General features: G+C 39.2%; 1 protein-coding gene across 2 annotated transcripts; it reads left to right on the top strand.

The window, feature by feature from the left end:
• Window positions 1-3,980: 3,980 nt before the first annotated feature.
• On the top strand, window positions 3,981-18,800 carry LOC103277918 (high mobility group protein HMGI-C). Of its 2 annotated transcripts, XM_008105055.3 has the most exons (7): window positions 3,981-4,347; window positions 4,463-4,514; window positions 5,277-5,418; window positions 9,323-9,406; window positions 11,528-11,575; window positions 14,788-14,860; window positions 16,869-18,800. In XM_008105055.3, exons 3-7 carry the CDS (start codon window positions 5,326-5,328, stop codon window positions 16,910-16,912), a joined length of 342 nt encoding a protein of 113 aa, XP_008103262.1. In that variant the 5' UTR covers window positions 3,981-4,347; window positions 4,463-4,514; window positions 5,277-5,325; the 3' UTR covers window positions 16,913-18,800. The 2 variants fall into 2 exon arrangements, with proteins under 2 accessions (XP_008103262.1, XP_062826158.1); XM_062970088.1 differs by having other exon boundaries at window positions 3,981-4,514.
• The last annotated feature ends 4,952 nt before the right edge of the window (window positions 18,801-23,752 follow it).

Below are 23,752 nucleotides of genomic sequence, written 5' to 3'. Positions count from 1 at the left end.
CATTTAGTTGTGACAGTTCTGATCCTGGTTTGCTATGAGTTTTTTGGAATATTACCATGCAGTCCAAAAAACTCACAGCAACCCTGTGATTCTGACCATGAAAGCTTTCGGTTGTTCTGGTTCTCTGTTGTCCCACTTTTTCATCACACCTCCTTTCACTTTTATCTATAACTTACTTACTTGAACTAGGTTCAAATTGCAAAAGTAGTTTGCACTCAATGAACTCATGAGGGGAGAAGAATGGGCAGAATTTTGCCTTTCCTAGATAGCAAACTGCTCATTTTCATTTGTCACCCTGATCATCCTGATCATGTTGCTTGGACACATGGGTCCCAGCTTTCATCTATGAAATGTTGGATAACATGGGAGAAAGTTCCACTGGTGTGTTTTGATGGGAGAATCAATGAAAGACTACATGTGGGGGTATTGGTGTCTATCTGAGATGGGGATTCATAAGGTCCAAGATGCCCTTGTTCCTTGAACAGGAATGGAAAAAGTATATCAACCAAGCAGCCACCACAGTACAGTTCTGCTCCCATTTCATCCTCCAATTTTAATGTCGATCTTTCATTCTCACTGATGTTGAGAAAATCACATTGGTGTTAGGAGGGACAGGCTAAACCTAAAAATTGAAGGAAGGAAGGGGGGACGCTGCTTACCTTCTACCTTCCATCCTGACCACTGTGATCTAGTGAAGGCCTAGGAAATGATCATGGCTGCTCCTTTCTCTGCACCCATATAGGATGCCTTTGTTCTCTATAGCAAACATAATAGATTAACATCGAACAAGTCATAATACCCAGCTGTCAAATCTCCACAATGTCATAAATAATGTCCCTTCCTCGAGTACCAAGAATGTGACATCTTGTTGCAATCATTGTATGAAAAATAAGCTTTATTTTCCATTTCATAATCTACTTATTAAAATGCCCAGATATCATTTTAGAAATGCAGTGAAACTAAAATCATGTCAGCTTATCTCTCAACATTTTGCACAGTTTTGCTTCCCGAAATCTTTTCTGATTTCTTTTAACATAAGATTTCTAACTTGAAAGAAGAAGAGGAAGAAGACTAGCATAGCAAAGTCTATAAAAGATCTGTTTAAAGAAATGCCCCTTAATAATTTTTATAGGGTGCAGGGGGCTGATTGGTTTTTTTACTTCTCTCTACATTTCCCAAGGGCTTTAATTTTGTGAATTTTGGAGCATTGGCAAGCAATTTATTCATAGCACATCCTGTGTGTATATATACCCTCCAACTGTCCCAATTTAATGGGTAACTGATTAATCCTCTTGTCATCTCACTTTTCCAGATGTTTTAAAGTATCCTGGTTTCTCTCTCCTCCTTCACATTTGTACTCAGCTTATTTCAGTTGCTGCAAACCGTATCAAAGTGTAAAATTAGTTTGTACACAATTAACTCAATTGTAGTAGAGATGGGTACAAAATCTTGCTCTTCCCATTTGTCTCAGGCAAAAACAAACAGCTTTGCTTGTTTGTTCTTAATAGTAGATCTTGTCTTCATAACATTGTGGTGTTGCTTGGCCACACATGCTTCAATTTTCATGTGTGAAATGTTACAAGCAAAGAATCATAGTGTTGGAAGAGACCACAAGAGCCATCCATCCCAACCAGCTGCCATGCAGGAACACCGAATCAAAACACCCCAGACCGATCGTCATCCAGCCTCTATTTAAAAACTTCCAGAGAAAACCATTTGAATCCATTGTTTAGTGTCCTATTCTCTGGAATAGCAAAAAACAAACGCTCCATATTCAATATGACATCATTAAAACATGTCTATCATGCTTCCTCTCAGCTTTCTTTTCTCCAGGCTAAACATACTTAGCTCCCTCAGCTGTTTCTCATAAGGCTTGGCTTCCACACCTTTGGCCATATTGGTCATCGTTGTCTGGACACAATCCAGCTGTCAATAGTTTTCGTGAAATGTAGTGCTCAGGACTAGACAAAGTGCTCTAGATGAGATCTGACCAAAGCAGAATAGAATGAGACTTCCCTCTATGTAGAAGAGTATGGTGCACATGAAATGCATGGTCTGAGCTTTCTCATAATTATCATTTATAAGAGAAGACTTCTGTAATAATGGTGAGTTCTGTGGGATCTGACTGTTCATTGAGTGACCAAATGAGCCTAGAGCTGAGAGAGAGAACCCACTCTGTGTGGTCTTCCCGCTCTTGTTGGTGCAGAATTAGCACAATCTCCTGCCTCCGTTTTTGCTTCTCTAGTAAATGTATTCATACATGCCCATGCTAATCTAGCCTCTGCACCTGGCTTTCTGCGCTCTGGAGGAGCCCTCTTTGCATTCCTTATCTACACAGGTTCAGGGAGCAATAACTTAAAAACCATTCTCTTCTGCAAACTGCAACGGTGTGTACCATAGATCATTTGGATATCAGGAAGCCCTTGTTGTTTCCAGTACTGGCCGCACAGGGTGGAAATCCTGCCACATCAAGCCACAAGGTGTGTGTGTGTTTGAGGGCTGTTGCTGATGAGGAATGAAATAGAGACCACATTGAGCCAGGAAGGGCCCCCTAAATGTCTTAACATTGTCTTTCCACCAAGATAAATGGCTTCCTCTCTGTACTAGTCATGAGTCTTTTTCTCGCCACCATTAGTGCTTGCCAAGTAGGTTATTATTTTTTAACACTGATAATGTTTCTATGCTGCTATCACACTATGACAAGACTATTTCCCCATCCCCAGCCATCAGAGCTTTCTGTTTTGGCATAATTTAGAATTATCCATACTTAACCTGGCAGGGAGAGATACTTAGAACTATCCAGGAATTTTACACACATTGATTAGAAGCAGAACTTTATTTCTGTGCATGGAATCCATGGTTTCTAAAATGAGATTGAAGTAGATTTGCTGGGACCTTGAGCTATGAAAAGAAATAATAGCATTAATTGGCATGGAAATGAAAACCTGTCATTGCACATTATCATTTGGTATATTACAATGTAAGATTCATGACTCTAGAAGCTGACATTTGAGCAATGGCAGTAGCATGTCTATAGTAGACAAAGGCATAGTAAAGGTTGCTTTTTTATATTCTTGCTGTGGGGTGCTCAAAGTTACAGTCTCCAAAAAGTAATATTTCCAAGCTTTGAACATATAAATTAGCATTATCCTTTGAAAATATTTGATATAGAGATGCTCAAGGTTTTTGTTGGTTTGGCTTTTTAAAATGCACTGATTGACTTGTGTGTCCTGGACTAATATGTGGATTGTTCTCCTTCGGTTTTTATAGTTTTTCAAGCATTGCAATGCAATTATCTTCAAACATGTAGCATGCTTCATGTTAACATATACAGTACATTGTTTGTATCCCTACACAATTATATATTTTAGAGTTAAACACATACAAAATATGGATTGGGGAATGAATCTTAAAACTGTGAAATTTTTCACTATTTCTAGATTGATGTGGAAGCACAATTATACAGATGCATAAGCACTTGTTCACTTATCTTACATCACCCCAAAATTGGTATGAGATATCAGCGTATATTAAAAATGTCCTGTGTTCCTTGCAAGAGAGATGCATAGTTTTTCCTGTGCTTCTACTTGCTCACCAGAGGCAATTAAAGAAGGAAGCAGGGAGAACATAGCAGCATCTTTAAGACTAACCTTTAAAATTTGCATGAGCTTTCATGGGTATAAACCCACTTCTTTGGATGCAGAACAGAGTGAACATCTGAAGAAATAAGTTCATATCCATGAAAGCTCATGCAAAAGTAAAATCCAGATAGTCTTAATGGTGCTGCTACATTTTAATCTCCCCTTCTTTTTATGCTACTAGAGACTAACATAGCTATTTCTTGAAAACTCAGATCAGTAACTCATATATTTTCCTTGTGAAGCTATCTTTGATCCCTAGTAAATCTTGCTGAACTTCAATTCCAGCAAGTTTCCAGTCCTGTGTCTTGTTTCAATTCTGACTTATGGCAAAAGCCCCTAAAATTTTGCATGCAGGCCCAGATTCTTCAGATGAGAAAGAAATGAAAGTGCAAAGCACCCTCCACTTGTAGGATGCTAGGCTAATCTGCGAAAACGTGCTATCCTTTCTATTCATATTACTGCCTCTCTAGGAAACTATTTGTAACACATAGGGCAGCAGAAAAAGCAGGTTACCTCTAGTTGGGGGTTTCCTCCTCCGCTCTTGTCAGTTTACTACAAGACTACAGCTGAGTTAAACCTTACCTTTTAGAAAGTTTCACTTGCTACCACAGCTCACGACTGCCATCGCAAGATCAGTGTGAGGCAGCACTCAGCCTGCTTTCCGTATCACTCATTGGGAACAAAGTACAGTTGGGTGCAGCAACTTGTAAGGCTCCTGAGATGAATGTTCAAGAACAATTTTCCTCCTCTTCATGCTAAGAAGAGAGTGACTCATTGAATTTCTCTCAGTCTCTTCTCCCTTTTCTTCCTCCCTGGTTTAGATGACTGAGTGCCCTGTTGAAAAGTTAGTGCAGCAACTTAACTTCTTGACAGGTAAGTCTGATCCAGACTTTTTGTTTTACTGATAAATCTGCATTTGAAATATACAAATGTGTATGTGGGAGAGATCCTTGTGTATTAGAGCAATCATCTTTATCCATAAGCCAACAAAGTTCCTAATATATTCTTGGAATGTGGAAGGAGGCCAGGAGTGACAGATGTTCCTGTGTCTTGGACCTTGCAGGAAGCTCAACGTTCTGGGTGGAAGAACGTGTATTTTTGTTGGAGAAATGGCAATTAGCCATGGATGCGAATATCTGGTAAAATCTTCCACACTTCTCCCACATATTTGGCTACCGCTGGTTTGCATCTCTATCACTGCCACCAGCCCGGTCCCCCAGCTTACTACAAGTCCCTGCTCAAGATTTTCTATGAGCTTCAAACAAATACATTAATCTCCTTGACTTTAACGAGATCTGCCCCAACTTTCTTTCCCAAATCTGGCCCTCTTCTGAGGCAGTCTTTAATTGTGTTGGACTTAAATCACAGTCATGACCATGATTAGGGGGAGGCTGAGGAATCTTGATGAAAATATGTTAAGGAGAAAAGGAAAAGGCGGGATAACATGGAGACGTTGTCTTAAGGCTCCTCTGGCAACCTCCAAAGTCTTGAATTACCTAGAAGGTAATGCTGTCACAGATGGACTGCATTCTGATTTCAACCTGTATGTATATGTCTTTGGTGAATGGCATTCTTTGCTGACAACAGAAGTCCTAAGAACATGCAGAGAATTCATGAGATCTTTTGTTATTTTAGAAGACAGCCACAGAAGGAAAAGTCATTGCAGGACCCGCGAGAGGCCACTATGAGCAATGTTGGAGAACCAGTGGGACCAGAACCAGCTATTATGAATGATGTACCAAAAAGAAAGAGGGGACGACCAAGGAAACAGCCACAGGTAAACATCCATCCACTTAGTATTTGATATTCTGCTTTTTATCAATTTGGGATGTATGATATTGGGTCCTAATGCCTTTTGTGGTATATTCAGAGTCATATTGGATGACTAGAACAGAGACTCTCTTAAATTGTTCTAATCTGCGGTCCAAAGAGCTTTTTGTTTGCATGTACTCACCTATGTAAGCAGAAATTAACTTGATGGTTCTGAACTTGGCCATTCAGGTTATGATTTGTTCAATCTTAGAAGAAGGAAATTCATCTTGCCTCAAATTTCAGTTCTTAAATCCATACTGTGGCTTGCAAAAAATGCAAACAGACCTATGTGGGCACACAAAGTGAACACATTTTTCTCTGGCATGATACGCCTTTGCTATGAAGAAGCTTATATACTATAGCAATGTTGTTTAGTGTTTACATATCTGAATAATGCAGGCAAGGCAAATATGTGTATTTGAACAACATATATTTAAATCACAACAAATATAGATCTGAGCATTACAAAACGGTATTCAATATTGCATAGAAGAATGAATATTTATTCACATAAACTGATTAAGACCAATGGAAGCCACACTGAAATTGTACAACACAAGCATAGCCACAGCAGTTAACAATGACAACAACAACATATAGCAATTGTAACAGGAAACCATGCCTGCTTGTATCTCTGCTGGTGTTTTTACACAATGCATACACAATCAAATGTCTTCTTTTTTTCCCCTAAAGATGTTTTTTTAAAAAAAAAAATCTGAAAACCCTGAATTACTGCTTTGCTTCATATTTGCCTTTTATATATCTATAGGGTGACATTTTTTGGCTATCCAAAAATGTTAGAGGGGTGGAAATACTCTTAGTACAGTGTTCCCTCACTACTTTGCAGTTCACTTTTCGTGGATTCGCTGTTTAGTGGTCAATAAACTCTAAAAGAATATTATAAATCATAAAAAAGTACTATTTATAGCCTAAGGAAGGGAGGAAGGGAGAGAAAAGGAGTCCAAGCGGCAACGGGAGGAGAAGGAGGCGATTTATCAACACACGACTAGTTGATAAAGACTTAAAATAGTGTATAACTACTAAAATAACATATAAATATTAAAATTAATATAGCGTCCCTACTTCGCGGATTTTCACTTATTGCCGGTGGTCCTGGAATGTAACCGCCGTGATAAGTGAGGGAACACTGTATATGAATATTTGTCTGTTACAAAGAATCTGAACAGTTAGCTGTGATTGTTTATTATGTGATGGCAAAACATTGCAGAGTTAAAACTAACAGGAAACCATGGTGGAAGCTCCTTCCTTAGAGGCTTTTAAACAGAGGCTGGATGACCACCTATCCGAGGTACTTTGTGCTTTCCTGCATGGCAGGGGGCTGGACTAGGTGACCCATGTGGTCTCTTCCAACTCTATTATTCTATGATTCTATTCTATGATTCTAACAGATTTAGAATTGTTGTGAACTACAGTCCACTTCCTCAGGTGCATAGAGTAAAATTTTAGAGGTAAATTCAAGGCCTGTGGTTAGGGTGAGGGGCTAATTGTGATAGTTTTACTCTATCTCAGTGGTTCCCAACCTTTGGGCCTCCAGGTGTTTTGGACTTCAGCTCCCACAGTTCCTAACAGCTAGTAAGCTGGCTGGGATTTCTGGGAGTTGAAGTCCAAAACACCTGGAGGCCAAAGGCTGGGAACCACTGCTCTATTTGGATTTTTATCCAGCCTTTCTCTTGATATGGGACCCAAGATAATTAATAATATGGATTAAGATGATAACATTAAAAACCTAATAATAAAAGGTTTAAGAACTATTAAATAAATATTCATTTAAAACAGTTTGAAACATAGTTGGAAGATCAAAAGAAAAATGCATCCATAAAGACCCTTCTGTCTCAACCTATCAACAGTTGAGACGTGTTTAGGTAAAAAAAGGTATTTGCCTGCCACTGAAAGAAAAACAGAGAGGAAGCCAAGTTAGGATGATCCAGACCACCCTATTGCCTATCTCTAGGTATGGTTATGAAATCTGGATGGTAAAAAAATGCTGATAAGAAGAGAGTCAATTAATTTCAAATGTGGTGTTGAAAAGAGTTTTAGGTATATTATTTATTTATTTTGGGACATTTCTATATCACCTTTCTTCAAGGACTCAAGGCGGTTTACAGCCATAGTTAAAACATAACAATATAAAATAATCCCAAATTGGTTCATTTCAGACGCAAAATTATCAAAATTAAGTAAACTGTCTAAAATACCCAGGGAGGTAAAATGTGATTATAAAGTGCAGATCATAGGATTCTGTCACCATTTGTTTAAGGCAAATAAATAAATAAATGCATTCAAGAGCAAGACTAAATTCTCTCCAGAAATCAAGAATAACTCAGGACTTGCAAACTCAGGGTCAATCCACCTATAATGAATTCTTCTTATCATCTTACTGCCCATTACTTTACCAACTATGTTTTTAAGAAGCCATGTCATCTCCTGATGTGTCCATAGTACAATAGCCTTAGTTTGTTTGGCTTCTAGAGGTACTTCATGGATCAGTTTGCTCTAGGAACTATTTACTAATCATTTTTGAATTACAATACAAACCCTATATCTGCAATGGATATGTTCCTGAATGGACCACAGAAAACCATGTATTATAGTAAACCCTACTGAAATGAATGACTTCTACTGGAAGTTACAATAGAAAAGTGCAGGAGGACCTACAGAATTCCTAGAGAGGATATATTTTGTCAGATGCAGGTAGGTGAAACTCAGTCCTCTCCAGCATAATGTTTTAAAGTATTTTCTTCCTGCCAGCTTTCTTCACTGTTGAACTTTCACAACAATATATAGAAACAGAAAATACTAAATCCAGAGATGCCAAGGCTTCTAAAGCACATAGGCTTTGAATTGTGAGTTTTTAAAATGCAACATTCAAAAGAATTTAAAGATTTAAAATTAAGAAATACATTTCTTAATTTTAAATCTGCATAATGAAATTGGAAAATAGACCCTATTTCTGATAGTCCCCAATATTCCTTTTAGTTCTACTCCATATTCATGTGCTTTTTAAAAAAATGTGTTTGTGCTAGCACCCTTTGAATTTAAATAAATGCTTCTTAGCTAAATGTAACATGGTGACAACAACAGAACAGAACACTTAGGATGATGGATTTTCTGGCAGGATACACAGAGAATATAATAAAAAGCAGAAATACAATATACTTCTCACAATTCTCCCACTGAGTGGAAATTCTTGCTTGCCTTTTTTAGTTCTGAAAAAAAGGTTTTAACATCTAACAATCTGATATATGAGTAAGATAAAACCTGTTCTGAATTTTGACAATTTCCCCAAGAAGTCAGCTATAATTCTAGGAATTATTAATATCTTTTGGAACTAGTCATCCAAAGCCCATTCTACACTGTCATATAATCCAGTTCAAAGCAGATAATCTGGATTTTATATGGTAGTGTAGAAGGGGCCTAAGAAATTGTACAAGAAGTGAATTATTCTTTGCATTCTAGTGAAAATCTTATTGTTTGAGATTTTAAATAGTTTGGATTAATCAACTTGTTTCCTGCATCTGTTGGAGTTTTGTTTTGTTTTTTTTGTAGTCTCTGTGTATACTGTCAGAATATCCATGATCCTAGATTTTCTGCTCTAATGTTGTTATCAAGTTCCTTCAAGCTAATTTGGACTGTTATCACCTTATAGATTTTGCTTGGAAATATATACTGTAATGAAGGAGGGCTGCCATGGCCTTCTTCTCAGGCTGAGGGAATGCAACTTGCTCAGAATCTCCCAGTAGGTTTCCAAGTGGCAATTCAAAACCTGGCCTCCTGAAGCCCAAGTCCAAAACCACTGCACCACCCTGCTATTTACCATAGAAGTCAATTTCCTTTCTCTGTCCAAACAGGAGACTTCTGACCCATTGCCACCAAAGAAACCACGTGGAAGACCAAGAGGAAGCAAAAAGCTGAGTGCTGGTAATGGACAGATGGTAAGAGAGGACAAGTGACTGAAGCTTATTAGCACTCAACCCACCTCCGTTACAGGGAGTGACAGAGAAGAAGCATTTTTATTCTCTAAAATCTGTACTCTAGCTTTCGTTTGAGAGAAACATTGCATAATGTAAGAATTTCATGGAGACAAAATAAAATCTTGTCTGGCTTCTACTTGTATGGAAAATCTGATAAGACTTTGAACTAATTTATTTGCCTCCCACAAATTATTTATATCTTGTTGATCTTCTCCCATATTGTGATTTACAGTTAGAACTGTGCAGTTATAAATTGAATATTTTTTATTTATTATATATCTTCACGGAGCCCCAGTGGCGAAGTGTGTTAAAGCACTGAGCTGCTGAACTTGCAGACTGAAAGGTCCCAGGTTCAAATCCCGGGAGCGGAGTGAGCACCCGCTGTTGCTCCAGCTTCTGCCAACCTAGCAGTTCGAAAACATGCCAATGTGAGTAGATCAATAGGTACCACTCCGGCAGGAAGGTAACGGCGCTCCATGCAGTCATGCCGGCCACATGACCTTGGAGGTGTCTACAGACAACGTCGGCTCTTCAGCTTAGAAATGGAGATGAGCACCAACCCCCAGAGTCAGACGTGACTGGACTTAACATCAGGGGAAACCTTTACCTTTACTATATATCTTCACACCCACTCACAAACATATTTTATATTCATATCCTTTTGTTCATTACTCAACCCATCTCTTCCTACAGATGGAGAAGCAGTAGTGGGAGAAAATAATGTGTGTCCATTTTTAATTTAAATCTTTGGCTTCCTCTCATTCCTGTATCCATTGAAAGTTTCGTAAGTGATCAGGTTCACACAATTCCTCCCACTTTGAGTCCTGTCTCTTCTATCATTGGCTACTTCCTCCACTTATATGTAACACATTGCCATGTACTCATTGCAAAGCTATTGCTTTTTGTCCAATTCCTCAATATATAGTTTCCCTCTATTATTTTAATTTAATGTAGCTGAGGGAGCCTGTGATCTGCTTGGATGTGGGGGCTAGTCACCTCCAAATGGTGGAGAGGCACCTCACTGCTCAAAACATTGTGTACTCTGTAATACACTAGGGGTTGAATCATCAGAATCATAGTCCAATGCTGAAATGACTTCACTGTACCAGCTATTTCTTTAATAAATACTAAATGAGCTCTTTTTTACCTGTAAACTTCTATATGCTTGCTGATTCTCAGAGCCCGAGTCTTTATTTTGTTCTTCCTGCAAATAATAACTGGTAAAATTGTCCAATTGATAGTATCCTTCAGAAGGCTCAATCAAACTTTAGAAAGCTTTTTTATAGTTTATCTCCACTGATTTCCTATGGTTGGCACAAGCACTGGAAAGCTGTCATTGTTGATACCTTCCCCCATTCCTTGAGCTGACACTAAGAAATTTTTGGGGATCTGGATTCGATCTAGCCATGTTTTCCATGCAGTACTCTGGGCTTAGCATTCTTGGGGCACATTTGAAGATTTTTAAATCCTAAGTCAGATAATCCTTCCCCATAATGCACCCTGAGAGAAGAGGAGCCTGACCAGGACTCCCTCAAACCTCATGCTCATTCTTCCCTCCACTATGGTGGCAATACCCTCTTGGCCATCTCCCACCTTTACTTTGACTTCTTGTGTGCCAACTTTTGCCATTGGTCTCAGTTTTCCACTGCACTCTTTTTCTAAATAATTACACTATGTAAGACGATTTTTGTTCCTGGGTTATAAATGCCATTTCCTAATTGGTTCTATCATAGAAATATGGGAAATGTTCAGTAACATCCTGCAACACATTTTGCTATAGTTTATCAGTGAATATCTCATCGAGTCTCAACCAATTCAATATAGTTTGTGGTAGCCACAAAAACAAAGTTTCTGGAATATAACAACTACTTTCAAAGTAAGTACTACATAATTAAGCAGGAGTACCTCTTTCAAACCAGGAACAGAAAAACTTTCTAATTTTGTTACATAAGGTTATTCTTCCTTCCCTGTTATTGCTGGATGCTCCTCACTAAGAAAACTTTAAGAATGTTGAGTACTTTGGTTATAAAGACAATGTGTTTCCTGAAGCGGTGGTTGTTTTCTTCTTCTTCTTTATTACAGTTGCATGCTTCAGTTGAAAAAAGGCCCAGGGGAAGACCACGAAAATGGGTGAGTTGGGTAGAATCAAAACTTGGTTGTGTCTGGCATTCCGCAGCTAAGAAGCATCTAAAGACAAAGGCTCGAGAGTGATTACACACATTGTTCTCATTCTATTTCAGAAGTAAAACTTGAAAGTGACATCTGGGATGTTACATCTGCATGACGCAATGTGAGATAATTACCTCAGGTAGCAGGCGCTGGATGGTGTGGAGAGAATAACAGCAGCCTCTTTCCCAATCCTTTCTTAGGCTGCACTGTAGTTTGACACCACTTTAACTGCCATGGCTAAATGCTGGAAGTTATAGTTTGATGCGCCATTAGCACTCTTTGGCAGAGAATAAAGATCTTGGAAAACAACAACTTCTATGTGTCCATAGCATTGAGCTGGGACAGTTAAAGTGGTATCAAACAGCATTCATTCTAAAGTGTAGAACTGTGGTTCTCAGCCTGTGGGTCTCCAGATTATTATTATTATTATTATTATTATTATTATTAGTTATCTTTATTTATACTCTGCCTTTCTCCCCGTGGGGACTCAAAGTGGCTAACATTCCACACTAAACAAGTTTAAAAGGTGCAATACAAAAGGTAAAAACAGAATTAAAATACAGTAAATACACTAAAATGGCCTTTAAAAGTCATTCGTATTATTTTCCTTGAAAGTCTCTGATTCTGTTTCGAACAGATGTATGCTGTGTTACAGCTGGAATAAATGTTATTCTGTTAAATGTTAATGTCAGTCTGATTCTGGACTATGAGTACACACTTTCTGGGATTTTTTTTCTTAACACATTTCATAAATTAATGCAATCATAATATAACAAGAAAATGCTAAACTGAAACACTGGCATTTAAATATGAAGCTGAGAACACAGAACCCCAAAACACAGATGTTTTGGCCTTCAACTCCCAGAAATCCTAACAGCTGGGAAATTGGCTGAGATTTCTGGGAGATGAAGGCCAAATCACCTGGGGACCTACAGGTTGAGAACCACTGGTCTAGATGAACTCTCAGAGGACAAAGCTATAGATTCTTCTACCTCCAATGCTAACCTTGATGAAAGAAACTGGCTTATCACTAATACTGAAATAAGAGTCATAGTGGGACTTTCAAATAAATACACACAGGAGTGCACACTGTAAGAGTCTTTCACCAGTTAGTTTTCTTACCGCCCACAATGCCCAATAGTTTTTGTGCACTACACCTTAGATTTTGTGAAAACTCTTCTGGCCTGGCCTGTGGAGACAGAAGGAAAAACTTGGCTGTAATTGTCCACAATTAGGCTCCTGTTTCAAAGCAACGTGTTAATACCATTCGTTAGTCACCTGCAGAGGGAGATCTCTTATCAGTCAGAATCAGTAAGGCAAATAGTAAATTAAACATTGACAGCCTGCTTTCTCAGAATAGCCAAGAGAGAACCCCCATTCAAAAATAAAATAACCTTTAAACATGCACAAATAGACGGGAGTTGCTGGAGTTGCTAAGGATCTTAAATGAAGTGGCTAACTCTACAACACCTGCTGACATAGGCTGCCCTGTGGTTAAACTGCCATCAACGAAAGGCAGAGGGGAGAAAGTCTCAGTCATGAGTCACAGCACAGCTTTGCAACTTTTCAACCTATTGACAAGTGGCTGGCGAAAATGTGAGATTGGAAACAGAAGAGGCTTCTCCTATCTGGGCCAAAGTTATAGCCCAAGGGGTTCTTAGGGATTGGTCCAAGACCAAACACATCTGATCCCCAATGCACTTCCAATGCACTTCTGAGTGTTTCCCAGGAATACTTTGCCAATGCAGAGGAGGTTTCTACACACACAAACACAAACATACACATTGTACATTCCTTAACCAGATTCCAAAATACTCCAAAATCCAAAATTGTCCACATGGGTGGCTAAGATAATGACTCTTTGCATTCTGTTGATTCAATGTACAATAACTTCATTTCATGCACAAAAATACTATAAATATTGCCTACAAAATTACCTTCAGTAAATGTGTACAATGTGTATATGAAGCATAAAGGAATTTTGTGTTTAGACTTGGATCCCATCTCCAAGGTATTTCATTATGTTTATGCAAGTATTCCAAAATAATTAAGTAAATCAGAATAAAAAATACCTCTGGTCTCAAGCATTTCAGTTAAGAGATACCATGCACACATCCACATCCCACCTTTCCACCAGCTTTGGGATTATAGCAAATACAGAAGAGCATTTGTGAAGATATATGTAGCACATGCGAAAGCTGCTACAATGCAATTAAACTATACATAAAACTGAAAGCATTTAAAGAAGATCCATAAAAGAAAAAAAACTAAGTCAAAATGTATACTATTAAAACCCCTTGCAGTCAGTTCCTAAGACACAGTTGGAAATTTTTAAAAAGTTTCCATGGGCTGATAGACCATCTTTACCTCCCTAGGGAGTAAGCTATTAAGTGTGTGAACAGCCACAGAAAAGGCCTCATGGATGGAACCATGAGAGTTAAAGTTGAAAAAAAGTGCTATAATTATTTGGTGCAGACAGACCCCTTATTATACAGATAGACTTTGGCCTGTTGACTGAATTTTGATGGAAGACCTAATGGATGGGTACTGCAGTTTCTTTTATTCGTGTGGTTTTAAATTGCATTTAACAGTAAGTGTTTCTACTCTGCCTACTTATCACAGGTTGATCCTCCTTTAATTGTCATGACTTCATCCTTTGTAAGTTGTAGACTTCTGATGTACTTAGATTTCTCTGCTAAAAAGCTTTAAATTATAGTTCTGTGATTCCATATAACAGGACCATGTAAATTAAGTGTTTAACTGTGTTAAGGTAGATGCAATCTAGAGTCTTTGTATAAGTACACAATGTTACGCTGCACCACCAGGGGCTCCCACATACAAAATAGAGGAGCTTTGATTTCTCCAAGAAGTACAGTGGTATTTGTAACTCAATCTATTGAAATGGGCTGTGGTCCATTAAAATTTCACCAAAATGAAATACCTCGAAATGTAAGGTGTCTCAGAACTCTAGATTCACACTCAGACTCCATGCTCACTGCTATTTACTGTACTATATGACCATTTTAATTGCATTCTATGAAATCCTGGTATCCTGTCTCTAGATTGCCTGGCACAATGTTAGAAACATTAGCTGAGATCAAGTTGTAGCCTTTTGTTGCATGGGCATTTTAAAATGTCATTATATATTAGCAGTTGTTTTTCCCTCCACCCAGCTTGTTGTTCAGGAAGAAGAACATCGGGAAGACAGAGGCGACCCGAGTTGCAATGTATGCCCTGCCAATGAAGGTTTGTGTGTCAGTTTTTTCTAAAACAATGGGAAAACCAGCTCTGCTTTGAAACTGGGGTGGAAGGACTGTGGCTAATTGAAAGAAGATATATGCCAAGAGTTTTCAGGTAGCCAGAAAGGAAATATGGAGGTCATATCATTAGCTTTGCATCTCCTTTTGGCATGCTGTTATGTTTCTTAAACATGTTAGGTTACAAGGTAAACTGGGGACTGTTAAACAGTCAAACACTGCTGTCTTGATTTGTATGAAATTGAGTGGAGATGCCACTTGATAAATTCCGAGGTGTCTAACCTCAATTGTTTGAATCCATTTCCTTTCCAGTTCTGCTGTCGTATCACTTCTCCCCACCAAGGTGCTTGGTGACATCAGCACAGCCACAGACTCCTTTGTGATGGCCTCACTTCCTACCCAATTCTCTGTCAAACCTGGTTTTTTAAATAGACCTTTCATACCACTTTAAACGACAGTTTCAGCATGCTGCACATTCCACTTCTGCTCTGAATAACCGCGTTCGTATCCACCTACGCACTTACACATACTTCTATCCTACACCTTAAGAATGATAGAAATACAAATGACAATGCTTTAATACAGCTGTGCTTAGAATGTCAGAAAAATTATGTTAGTAGGTGTCAACTCTTTTCTCTGACAGGACAGAGATGTGTAGCAACAAAAACGCTTGATTCTCCCAGTGTTTTTGCCACTAAATCCCAAAATCTAGGATAACTGGCCATGTTTACTGGGCTTCTGAGAGGTGCAAATCAAAACATCTGGATGTTTTTTGCAAGTTATGTTTAAAACACAGGGTGATAGGGGGAGAAGGGGGAGAAAGCAAAGAGAAAATTCAAAGAAGAGACGTTGAGCCTTTTCTGCCATTCACAGGCACTCCCCAACAGCTAAATAAGGAAGCATCTATACTTTAGAAATTAAAAAAGAATGCATGAGGATGATTTTTGGATTATATCGATATTGTCGGGGAAAGGATTAGGAAGATTCCTGTAGCACTTCACAAAACACAGTGCAGACAATGTGCATCCAAACTGAAAATATACTATTTCAGACACTATGTGGATTAAGGCATCACAGGGAAAACAGTTAGAAAACCAGTATAGGCAGTTCCCAAGACAGGTTCTGAATTTGTTTGTAAATCAGAACATTTTTTAATACAACTCCAGCCATATAATATATATATATTAGGGACAGAAAGTGATGAGAAATCTTCTGAATAGGGGCACAAACAGCCAAACAAATGCCACAGGGGTGTTAACCCTTCCCTATGCTATCAAAAGCTTTTATATAGTACTTGTTTGGCTGGCTGTGCCCCTATTCAGAAGATTTCACCTCATTTTCTGTCAACAACAACAACAACAATAACAACAACAACAACAATTTTATTTTTATATCCCACCTCCATCTCCCTGAAGGGTCTTCGGGCAGCTTACATGAGAATAAGGAGCCCTGGTGGCATTAAAGCACTGAGCTGGAGACCGAAAGGTCCCAGGTTCAAACCCCGGGAGCGGCATGAGCGGCCACTGTTAGCTCCAGCTCCTGCCAACCTAGCAGTTCGAAAACATGCCAATGTGAGTAGATCAATAGGTACCGCTCCGGCAGGAAGGTAACGGCGCTCCATGCAGTAATGCCAGCCACATGACCTTGGAGGTGTCTACGGACAATGCCGGCTCTTCAGTTTAGAAATGGAGATGAGCACCAACCCCCAGAGTCAGACATGACTGGACTTGTCAGGGGAAACTTTTACCTTTACCTACATGAGAATAAGCCCGTTCCAACAAAAATTAATTATAATTGGGTTTTGGAGAATTTGGCTTGTTGTGGAGATAAGGATTGGTGATAAAGCTTTGCTGGAGACAGCTTTTCCCCATGAGGTGTAGATTTTTCTCACGCCATGTTGTCTCATCCCCTTTCTTAATTATGAGTCATGTGTAAGTTGGATGTTTGTAACTCGGGGACTGTCTGTACTCTAATTCGCTTTTCATCTCACTCTCTAGGTACATCTGGGAAAGGATGCCACAGGACCAAGACGAATGACTGAATTCAGGAGATCATAGAGCACCTCCTTGGCTGTAGCTCAGCAGCAGCATTCTGCTTGTTGATTTGTCACTGAAGGAGTGGCATTCTCAATTTTGCCCATGTAACCCATACAAAATGAAGCCTGTACTTGATTTCTCCCTGTGTATTCCCCACCATCCCAGTTCTATAATTTTCTTACAAGGTTCACTTTTTAAATGGTAGGCTTTGACTGAGAAGGGATTCTGAGTTCTCACCTGCATTTGTGTGAAATATAGCCCACATGCTGTTCTTTTCAAACCTTTATCCTCAGCTTTGTGCCTTGCGTTGTGTGGGGAATGATCGTGTTCCCAGAATGCAAGGATGTTGAGGAAACACATTCTTAAGTATGTTTGCTGAAAATCCTTACTTAGATTCCTTCCTTGAAAGTCTGCTTAGATAATTTTCTGCTCTGATTTGAACCACATAGAAAATAACATCTCTAAGGTTTTATTTAAGCGAGTGTTAAATAAGGACTCTGAGAGAGCAGGCTTCAAATACCGTTCAGCCACGGGAACCCTCTGGATTATCTTTGGCAATCACTTTCTCACATCCTCAGAGAAAGGCTATGACAAATCTCAAAGCAAAACTTGCCAAGGAAACCCCATTATAGGTTCTCCTTTGCGTTGTTATAAGTTGGAAATGACTTGAAGTTGTACAGCAACCACAATTGCATAGCATGATGCATTTAACTGTTCTTTCCCAGATGAGCACCTGAAACCTATCTAGGTTCTCTAAACCTTAAGTTAGATCTTCAAGAGACTTTAAATCAGTTTTATCCATGGGATTTCTTGAATTCTTCCTCTGCCCCTGCCTCCTATGCATATCTGACTTCAGCAACTTTCTCTACTGGGAGAACCATTGGTTAACTGTAATGGGTGATTGGTTTCAGCCAATCTCAGAGTGTGAGCAAAGAACACTCTTGGCTTGGTTTGAGATGTTTCTAGAGCGAACGTGATGAAAATTACACCTATTACACCATGCCCCATTGAAAAACTGTAGAAATGTGACATAATGCTACTTTAAGTATTCTCAGTTTATGTCAACACAGAAAGATCCTTGCAGAACTGAACTGAAGGCCTTTTAATATAGCCTCTTTGGTTCCAGACTGGATGATTAAATACCTCCGCAGACATCTGTAAACAGGGCTTGAAGGTACAGTTGGTCTTACTTATTCACAGATTCAATCATTCAAGACTTGAAAATGTTCAAAAAACAAGAGAAAATCCCAAATCCACTTGATTTTGCCATTTTATATAAGGGACACCATTTTCTACAGTAGTGTAAATCATGGGACTTTACTATCCACAGATTTTGGTATCCACAGAGTATCTTGGAACCAAATCCCAGAAGATACCGAGGGACCACTGCACATCAATAATCTGTTCCTTTCATACACATGGATGTTGACCCCCTGAGCCTATTTCTTTTAAATTTGAAGTTTCCACATAGCTATCATATACAACAGAGTGATCCTTAAAGAACTTAAAGAATGGGAGGAAATAATAAAACATATGTTAGATGCAATTAAAGCCTCAGTTGCCCTAGGTTGGAAGGACCAAAAGAAATGGGATACAAAAACTTGGTACAAATATTTAGCCGACTACCTACTTCAAGACTATATTAGTGAAAGGAAAAGCTATTATAGGATGGGCCAAACCAAAAAGACCTGGGAGGCAAAATGGAAGGGCCTCATTTCCAGAATAAAGGGGAAAGATAAATATAAGGAATTAAATAAGATTATTCTCATGATTGAACTGTTCCCGGGGGGGGGGGCAGGGGGAGGAAGGGAGAAAGAAAGAAAGAAAGAAAGAAAGAAAGAAAGAAAGAAAGAAAGAAAGAAAGAAAGAAAGAAAGAGAAAGAAAGAAAGAAAGAAAGAAAGAAAGAAAGAAAGAAAGAAAGAAAGAAAGAAAGAAAGAGAAAGAAAGGAAAAAATGTAAAACAAGATACAGGATAAGGAAGAAAATAAAATGAGTATTTTTGAGAACCTCAGACAGATGGCTATGTATAAGATTAATAGGATTTTGAGTGACAATAGAATAGCTGGTGAAATCAAGGGAAACGTTTACATGCTTGATCATACTGAGGTATAAATATTCAATAGTATTTCTGTACCTTCATATTACGTAAAGAAAAAAGAAAAAAAAAAGAAAATTTCAGATATCATATTTTATTCCATAATAGTCATACTTTCCCTCCATTTCGAATGTGTGTTTTAACTATTATGCAATGGCGACTATTATGAGATGAAAAATGCCCCATTTGAGGGGCTTTTTTCACCACATAATAGTAGTTCCTGTGAGGGTGCAGCCATGCAGATGAGTTCACCCACCTATATGGCTGCACCTTCAATGGGAGTACCACAACTGCCAACCTCACCTACCCATTACAAAAGGGGAAGAGGGCAGGCAGGGGGAGTGAATTCACTCCCCCATCCGCTTGTCTTCTTTCCCTTTTGGCTCTGTGGGCCTTGACTCTTCTGGGAGTCGCACCCTTTGTTCACTCAGCCGGGAAGGTGGAACTAAAGGTGTGACTATTATTCAGGGAATGGCAAAAGTCCAATTTCGCCTTCTCCAAAAAGGGGTGCAAGTGTCATGTGATAATGACTATTATGCAATGAAATACGGTAGTCTCTCAAAAATCACACAATTGTTGAAGACTTTCTTAAGTGATAATTATTATCAATAATATTGTTGTTTCTTTCAAGAAAAAAAATTAATAAATAATTATATTCCAACATTTAACAAATGATTATTACTTCATCTTGAGGCAATACCTCAAGCTCATGTTTCGGTATTGCAGGAGGCTGAAACTCTTCCTTCTGTCCATTGCTTTTCATCTTTCTTTTCTTTTGGCGTCTTCCCCAACAACTTCAATAGAAGTTGCTTCCATAACAAGCCTATAAATTGTACCAGCAAAACCAAATCTAAATACTTGTTTTTCTATATCTTTAAACATTTGCTCCTGTGAATCATTTATATATGCCTTTTGTGTGCATTGGAGCTGTAGCTTTAATAGATTGGCTTATGATTGATTTTTCTTCTTCTAAATGTTTTACTGTTATTCATGTACAGAGTTTTCATATGAACCTAGACCAAAGAAATATACCTAAAGATGCCTGGACTTTCTTCTGAAGTTGAAATCTTAAAATGCAGCAAATTCCAAACAATCAAGATCAAATGAATTTAATGTATTTAAAATGCCACTGTTTGCAATGATGTAGAAGAAAACCAGGACCACTTTCATCTGAGGTCTAAAAGTTTGGGCTATTCTGATAGCTGATCTTCGTCTTTTCATATATTTTTTAAAAGCCTTTTGCAAGGTTGGTTCTTTGAGTTACTGTTAATAAACCTGTATCTCCGACACCACCTTTGGGCTTCCAGTTTGTTTGGACTTTGTGCTTTCCTACTTGATATGATAAGCACAGTGGGAGTGCAGGACATTTGCACATCATAAGACAGCTAAGCTTTGAATGCTTGAGCTGACAAAAGCATACGCTTATACGACGAGGATGGGGACAGTCCAACATAGAAAAATGGTCCAGCTAAAAAACTGGCTCAAAGGGAGAACACAAAGATGGCAGTGAAAAACATGCCAGCCTGAGCTATTCCCTTATTTTAAGTTTACACTTTTCACTCATGTGAAGTGCATATCTTAAATGTAAAATGTGATTGTAGTATCCATGTTCATACATCACGCCTGTCAAAGACATATTATTCAGCAAATGTTTAGGAATGACTGAGGTTTCATGTTGGCTGTACACCCCACAGACTAAAATAGTTTTATCAGCACTGTTTCAGGCTGGTTTTTTTCCTGTCCCAGCCTGAAAATCCCAGGTATTCCCTGGTGGTTTTCCATCCAAATTCTAACCAGGCTTGATATTACTTAGCTTTCAAAATTAGAAGGAAATGATGTGTTCAGAATAGTATAATGATATACGAGTATCCCTCCAAATGTTGCTGAACTGCAGCATCCAGCATTCTTCACTATTGACTATGGTGTCTAGAGCTGATGAGAGTTCTAGTCCAGCATTACCCACAGAGGCAGACACTGCAAATGCTCTCAGAATTGTGTTTGGATCATTGCAACCCATTTTATGTCTGCCTCTGAAAAGCACTCAGAAACCTCAAGTGTTCCTCAAGAGCTGAAGCCAGATTGTTGATTACAGCCCATTATAGGAAGAACATGACTCCCTTGTTACAGCAGCACTACTAGTTGCCAGTATGTTCCAAGCACAATTCAAGATGTTCGTATCTAACCTATAAAATGCTTTATGATTCTGTTCAAGACATCTGACAAACCATATTCATCCATACAAGACTTCCCAGGCTTTGAGATCTTAGGAGGAGGGCCTTCTTCAGGCTTGGCAAAATTTGGAGGCACGTTTTGTCAGAATGGGACATTCCATGCCACTGGAACCCCTTTACTTAGGGTCCTTCTATAGGTAAAGGTAAAGGTTTTCCCCTGACGTTAAGTCCAGTCATGTCTGACTCTGGGGGTTGGTGCTCATCTCCATTTCTAAGCCGAAGAGCTGGCGTTGTCCGTAGACACCTCCAAGGTCATGTGGCCGGCATGACTGCATGGAGCACCGTTACCTTCCTGCCGGAGCGGTACCTATTGATCTACTCACATTGGCATGTTTTCGAACTGCTAGGTTGGCAGAAGCTGGAGCTAACAGCGGCTGCTCACGCCGCTCTCGGGGTTTGAACCTGGGACCTTTCGGTCTCCAGCTCAGTGCTTTTACACACTCCACCACCGGGGCACCTAGGGTCCTTCTATACTGCCATGCAATCCAGAATATCTAGGCAAATATTCCACATTATCTGCTTTTTACTGGATTATCTGAATCTACACTGCCAGATAATCCAGTTAAAGACAGATCATCTGGATTTTTATATAGCTACTAGCTTGAGGACCCGGTGGTGCCCGGGTCATTTGAGAAACTTGTGTGCCAAGTTTAGTCCAGATCCGAAGTTGTCTGGGTTTAGTGCTGTCTGTATAAGGGTGAACTACAACTCACAGAGTAAAGGTCAATCACCCCTATACCCTGCCTGTATGCATAGTTAGGTACGATGAGGTAGTGTGCCAAGTTTGGCCCAGATCCGTCATTGGCTGGGTTCAGTGCTGTCTGGATAAGGGTGAACTACAACTCTGAGAGCCAAATGCAGGTGAACTATAACTCCCTTTGCCCCCAACTTGTGCAATACATTGTATTGGTTATGGGGACTTTTCCCCCAATTTGTCCAATACGTTATATTGGTTATGGGCGCTCTGTGTGGCAATTTTGGTCCCGGTGGGGTTCGAAGTGCTCATTCATTGCAGGTGAACTATAAATCCTAGTACCTACTACTCCCAAATGTCCAGGCCAATTCCCCTCCAAACCCACCAGTCTTCAAATCTGGGCATATCAGGTATGCATGGCAAATTTGGCCCAGAGCTATCACTGTTTGGGCTCATAGCATTCTGGGTGTAGGTGAAGTACAACTCCTATAAATTCCCCAGTAGGAGTCACAATGCTCTGACTTGATGCAGGGTAAACTACAACTTCAATGTCCCAAACTCCTCCAGTAAGTTTAGTTGTAGCTCAGTTTTACTGTTTGTTATACAGACAGATTGGAAAGGGAAGGGGAGTAGGCGGGGTCATGCAAATTCCACAGCAATGGAGAACCTTGGGATGTCTGCCTGTGGTGCAAGGGCAGTAGGCGGGGCCATGCAAATTTCACAGCAATGGATAAGCCTGGAATGCCTGCCTGTGGTGGAAGAAAAAGCAAAATGTAGGATGAAATAGTCCCCAAATGAAAGGATTCCTTGGGTGGTGGTTTGTAGTGTTTGGGGAGGACATTGGCAGGGGTTGGGCTACATGTTCAAGGTGCTCGCTGTAACCGCAATGTCAGTGCAAAGTAGTGACTTGCTAGATTCTCAGGAGTGGGAAGTGTAGCCTGTTTGTGGAGGCTGCAGACATGTGTGCCACATACACACATATGGGTTTTCACTTTTATTATAGATTTAGATAGATAGATCAGATTAGATTTAGATAGATTAGATTTAGATTTAGATTAGATTAGACTAGACTAGATTAGATTTAGATTAGATAGATGTGGAAGGGGCCTTAGATAAGTCTCTTTGATTTTCTGTAGATAAAGGAAGATAGTGTGTATCAGACATTTGGGAACTGATAGTAGGAGAGGAAAGGGTCTGTAATATGCTATGCTGTTTACATTTCTCACCATTTTAATGGGTGACCAAGACCTTCTATCAAATACTGTGATTTCATAATGAAGCTTTAACTTCCTATCAGACCCCTAAACCCTTTAATAGGTTGCTTTCTGGAACAAAGGAGGTCTTTTCTGCAGCTAAACAGGATGCTACAGAATGACATGACCAGCTTCTGGTTGGTTGCCTCTCTCACCAGCAATACAGGCCTCCATTGTTCTGGATGATTGGCTTTTAAGGTGAGTTTCAGGGTCATTAGCAGTTGTGGCAATAGTGCCATGATTGCAAATGAAAATAGAAGCTAGTTGCAATGTCCTAAGTCTAACTTCTAGTGTCAGAATTAACAGAATATCATCCAATATACGATATTTTCATTGTTCTCTATTCTGTGCAGTACGCATTAAACCAGAAGCAGCTCATTTAAAAAAAACACCAGAAAATCTGAAATAAGCCAAAACAGTTGCTGCAGCAAATCATAGTAGAATCTCGCTTATCCAACCTTTGCTCATTCTGCATTCTGTATTATCCAATGCAGTATGCCTCTCGCCTGGATCCACAACTGTTTCTCTAGGCAGGCAAGGATCACAGATTTTTAAAATCTTCACAGGACTG

This window comes from Anolis carolinensis, chromosome 2 (assembly GCF_035594765.1).
Source record: "Anolis carolinensis isolate JA03-04 chromosome 2, rAnoCar3.1.pri, whole genome shotgun sequence".
Classification (NCBI taxonomy): Eukaryota; Metazoa; Chordata; class Lepidosauria; order Squamata; family Dactyloidae; genus Anolis; species Anolis carolinensis.
This window is presented reverse-complemented; position numbering and strand designations above follow the sequence as displayed.

Bases quoted from the DNA above. Each gene is read 5' to 3' on its own strand.
- LOC103277918 (XM_008105055.3), top strand. From the start codon at position 5,326: ATGAGCAATGTTGGAGAACCAGTGGGACCAGAACCAGCTATTATGAAT. The intron at 9,407-11,527 runs GTAAGAGAGGAC...TCTTTATTACAG, and splicing joins GTGCTGGTAATGGACAGATG to TTGCATGCTTCAGTTGAAAA. The intron at 11,576-14,787 runs GTGAGTTGGGTA...CCCTCCACCCAG, and splicing joins GGGGAAGACCACGAAAATGG to CTTGTTGTTCAGGAAGAAGA.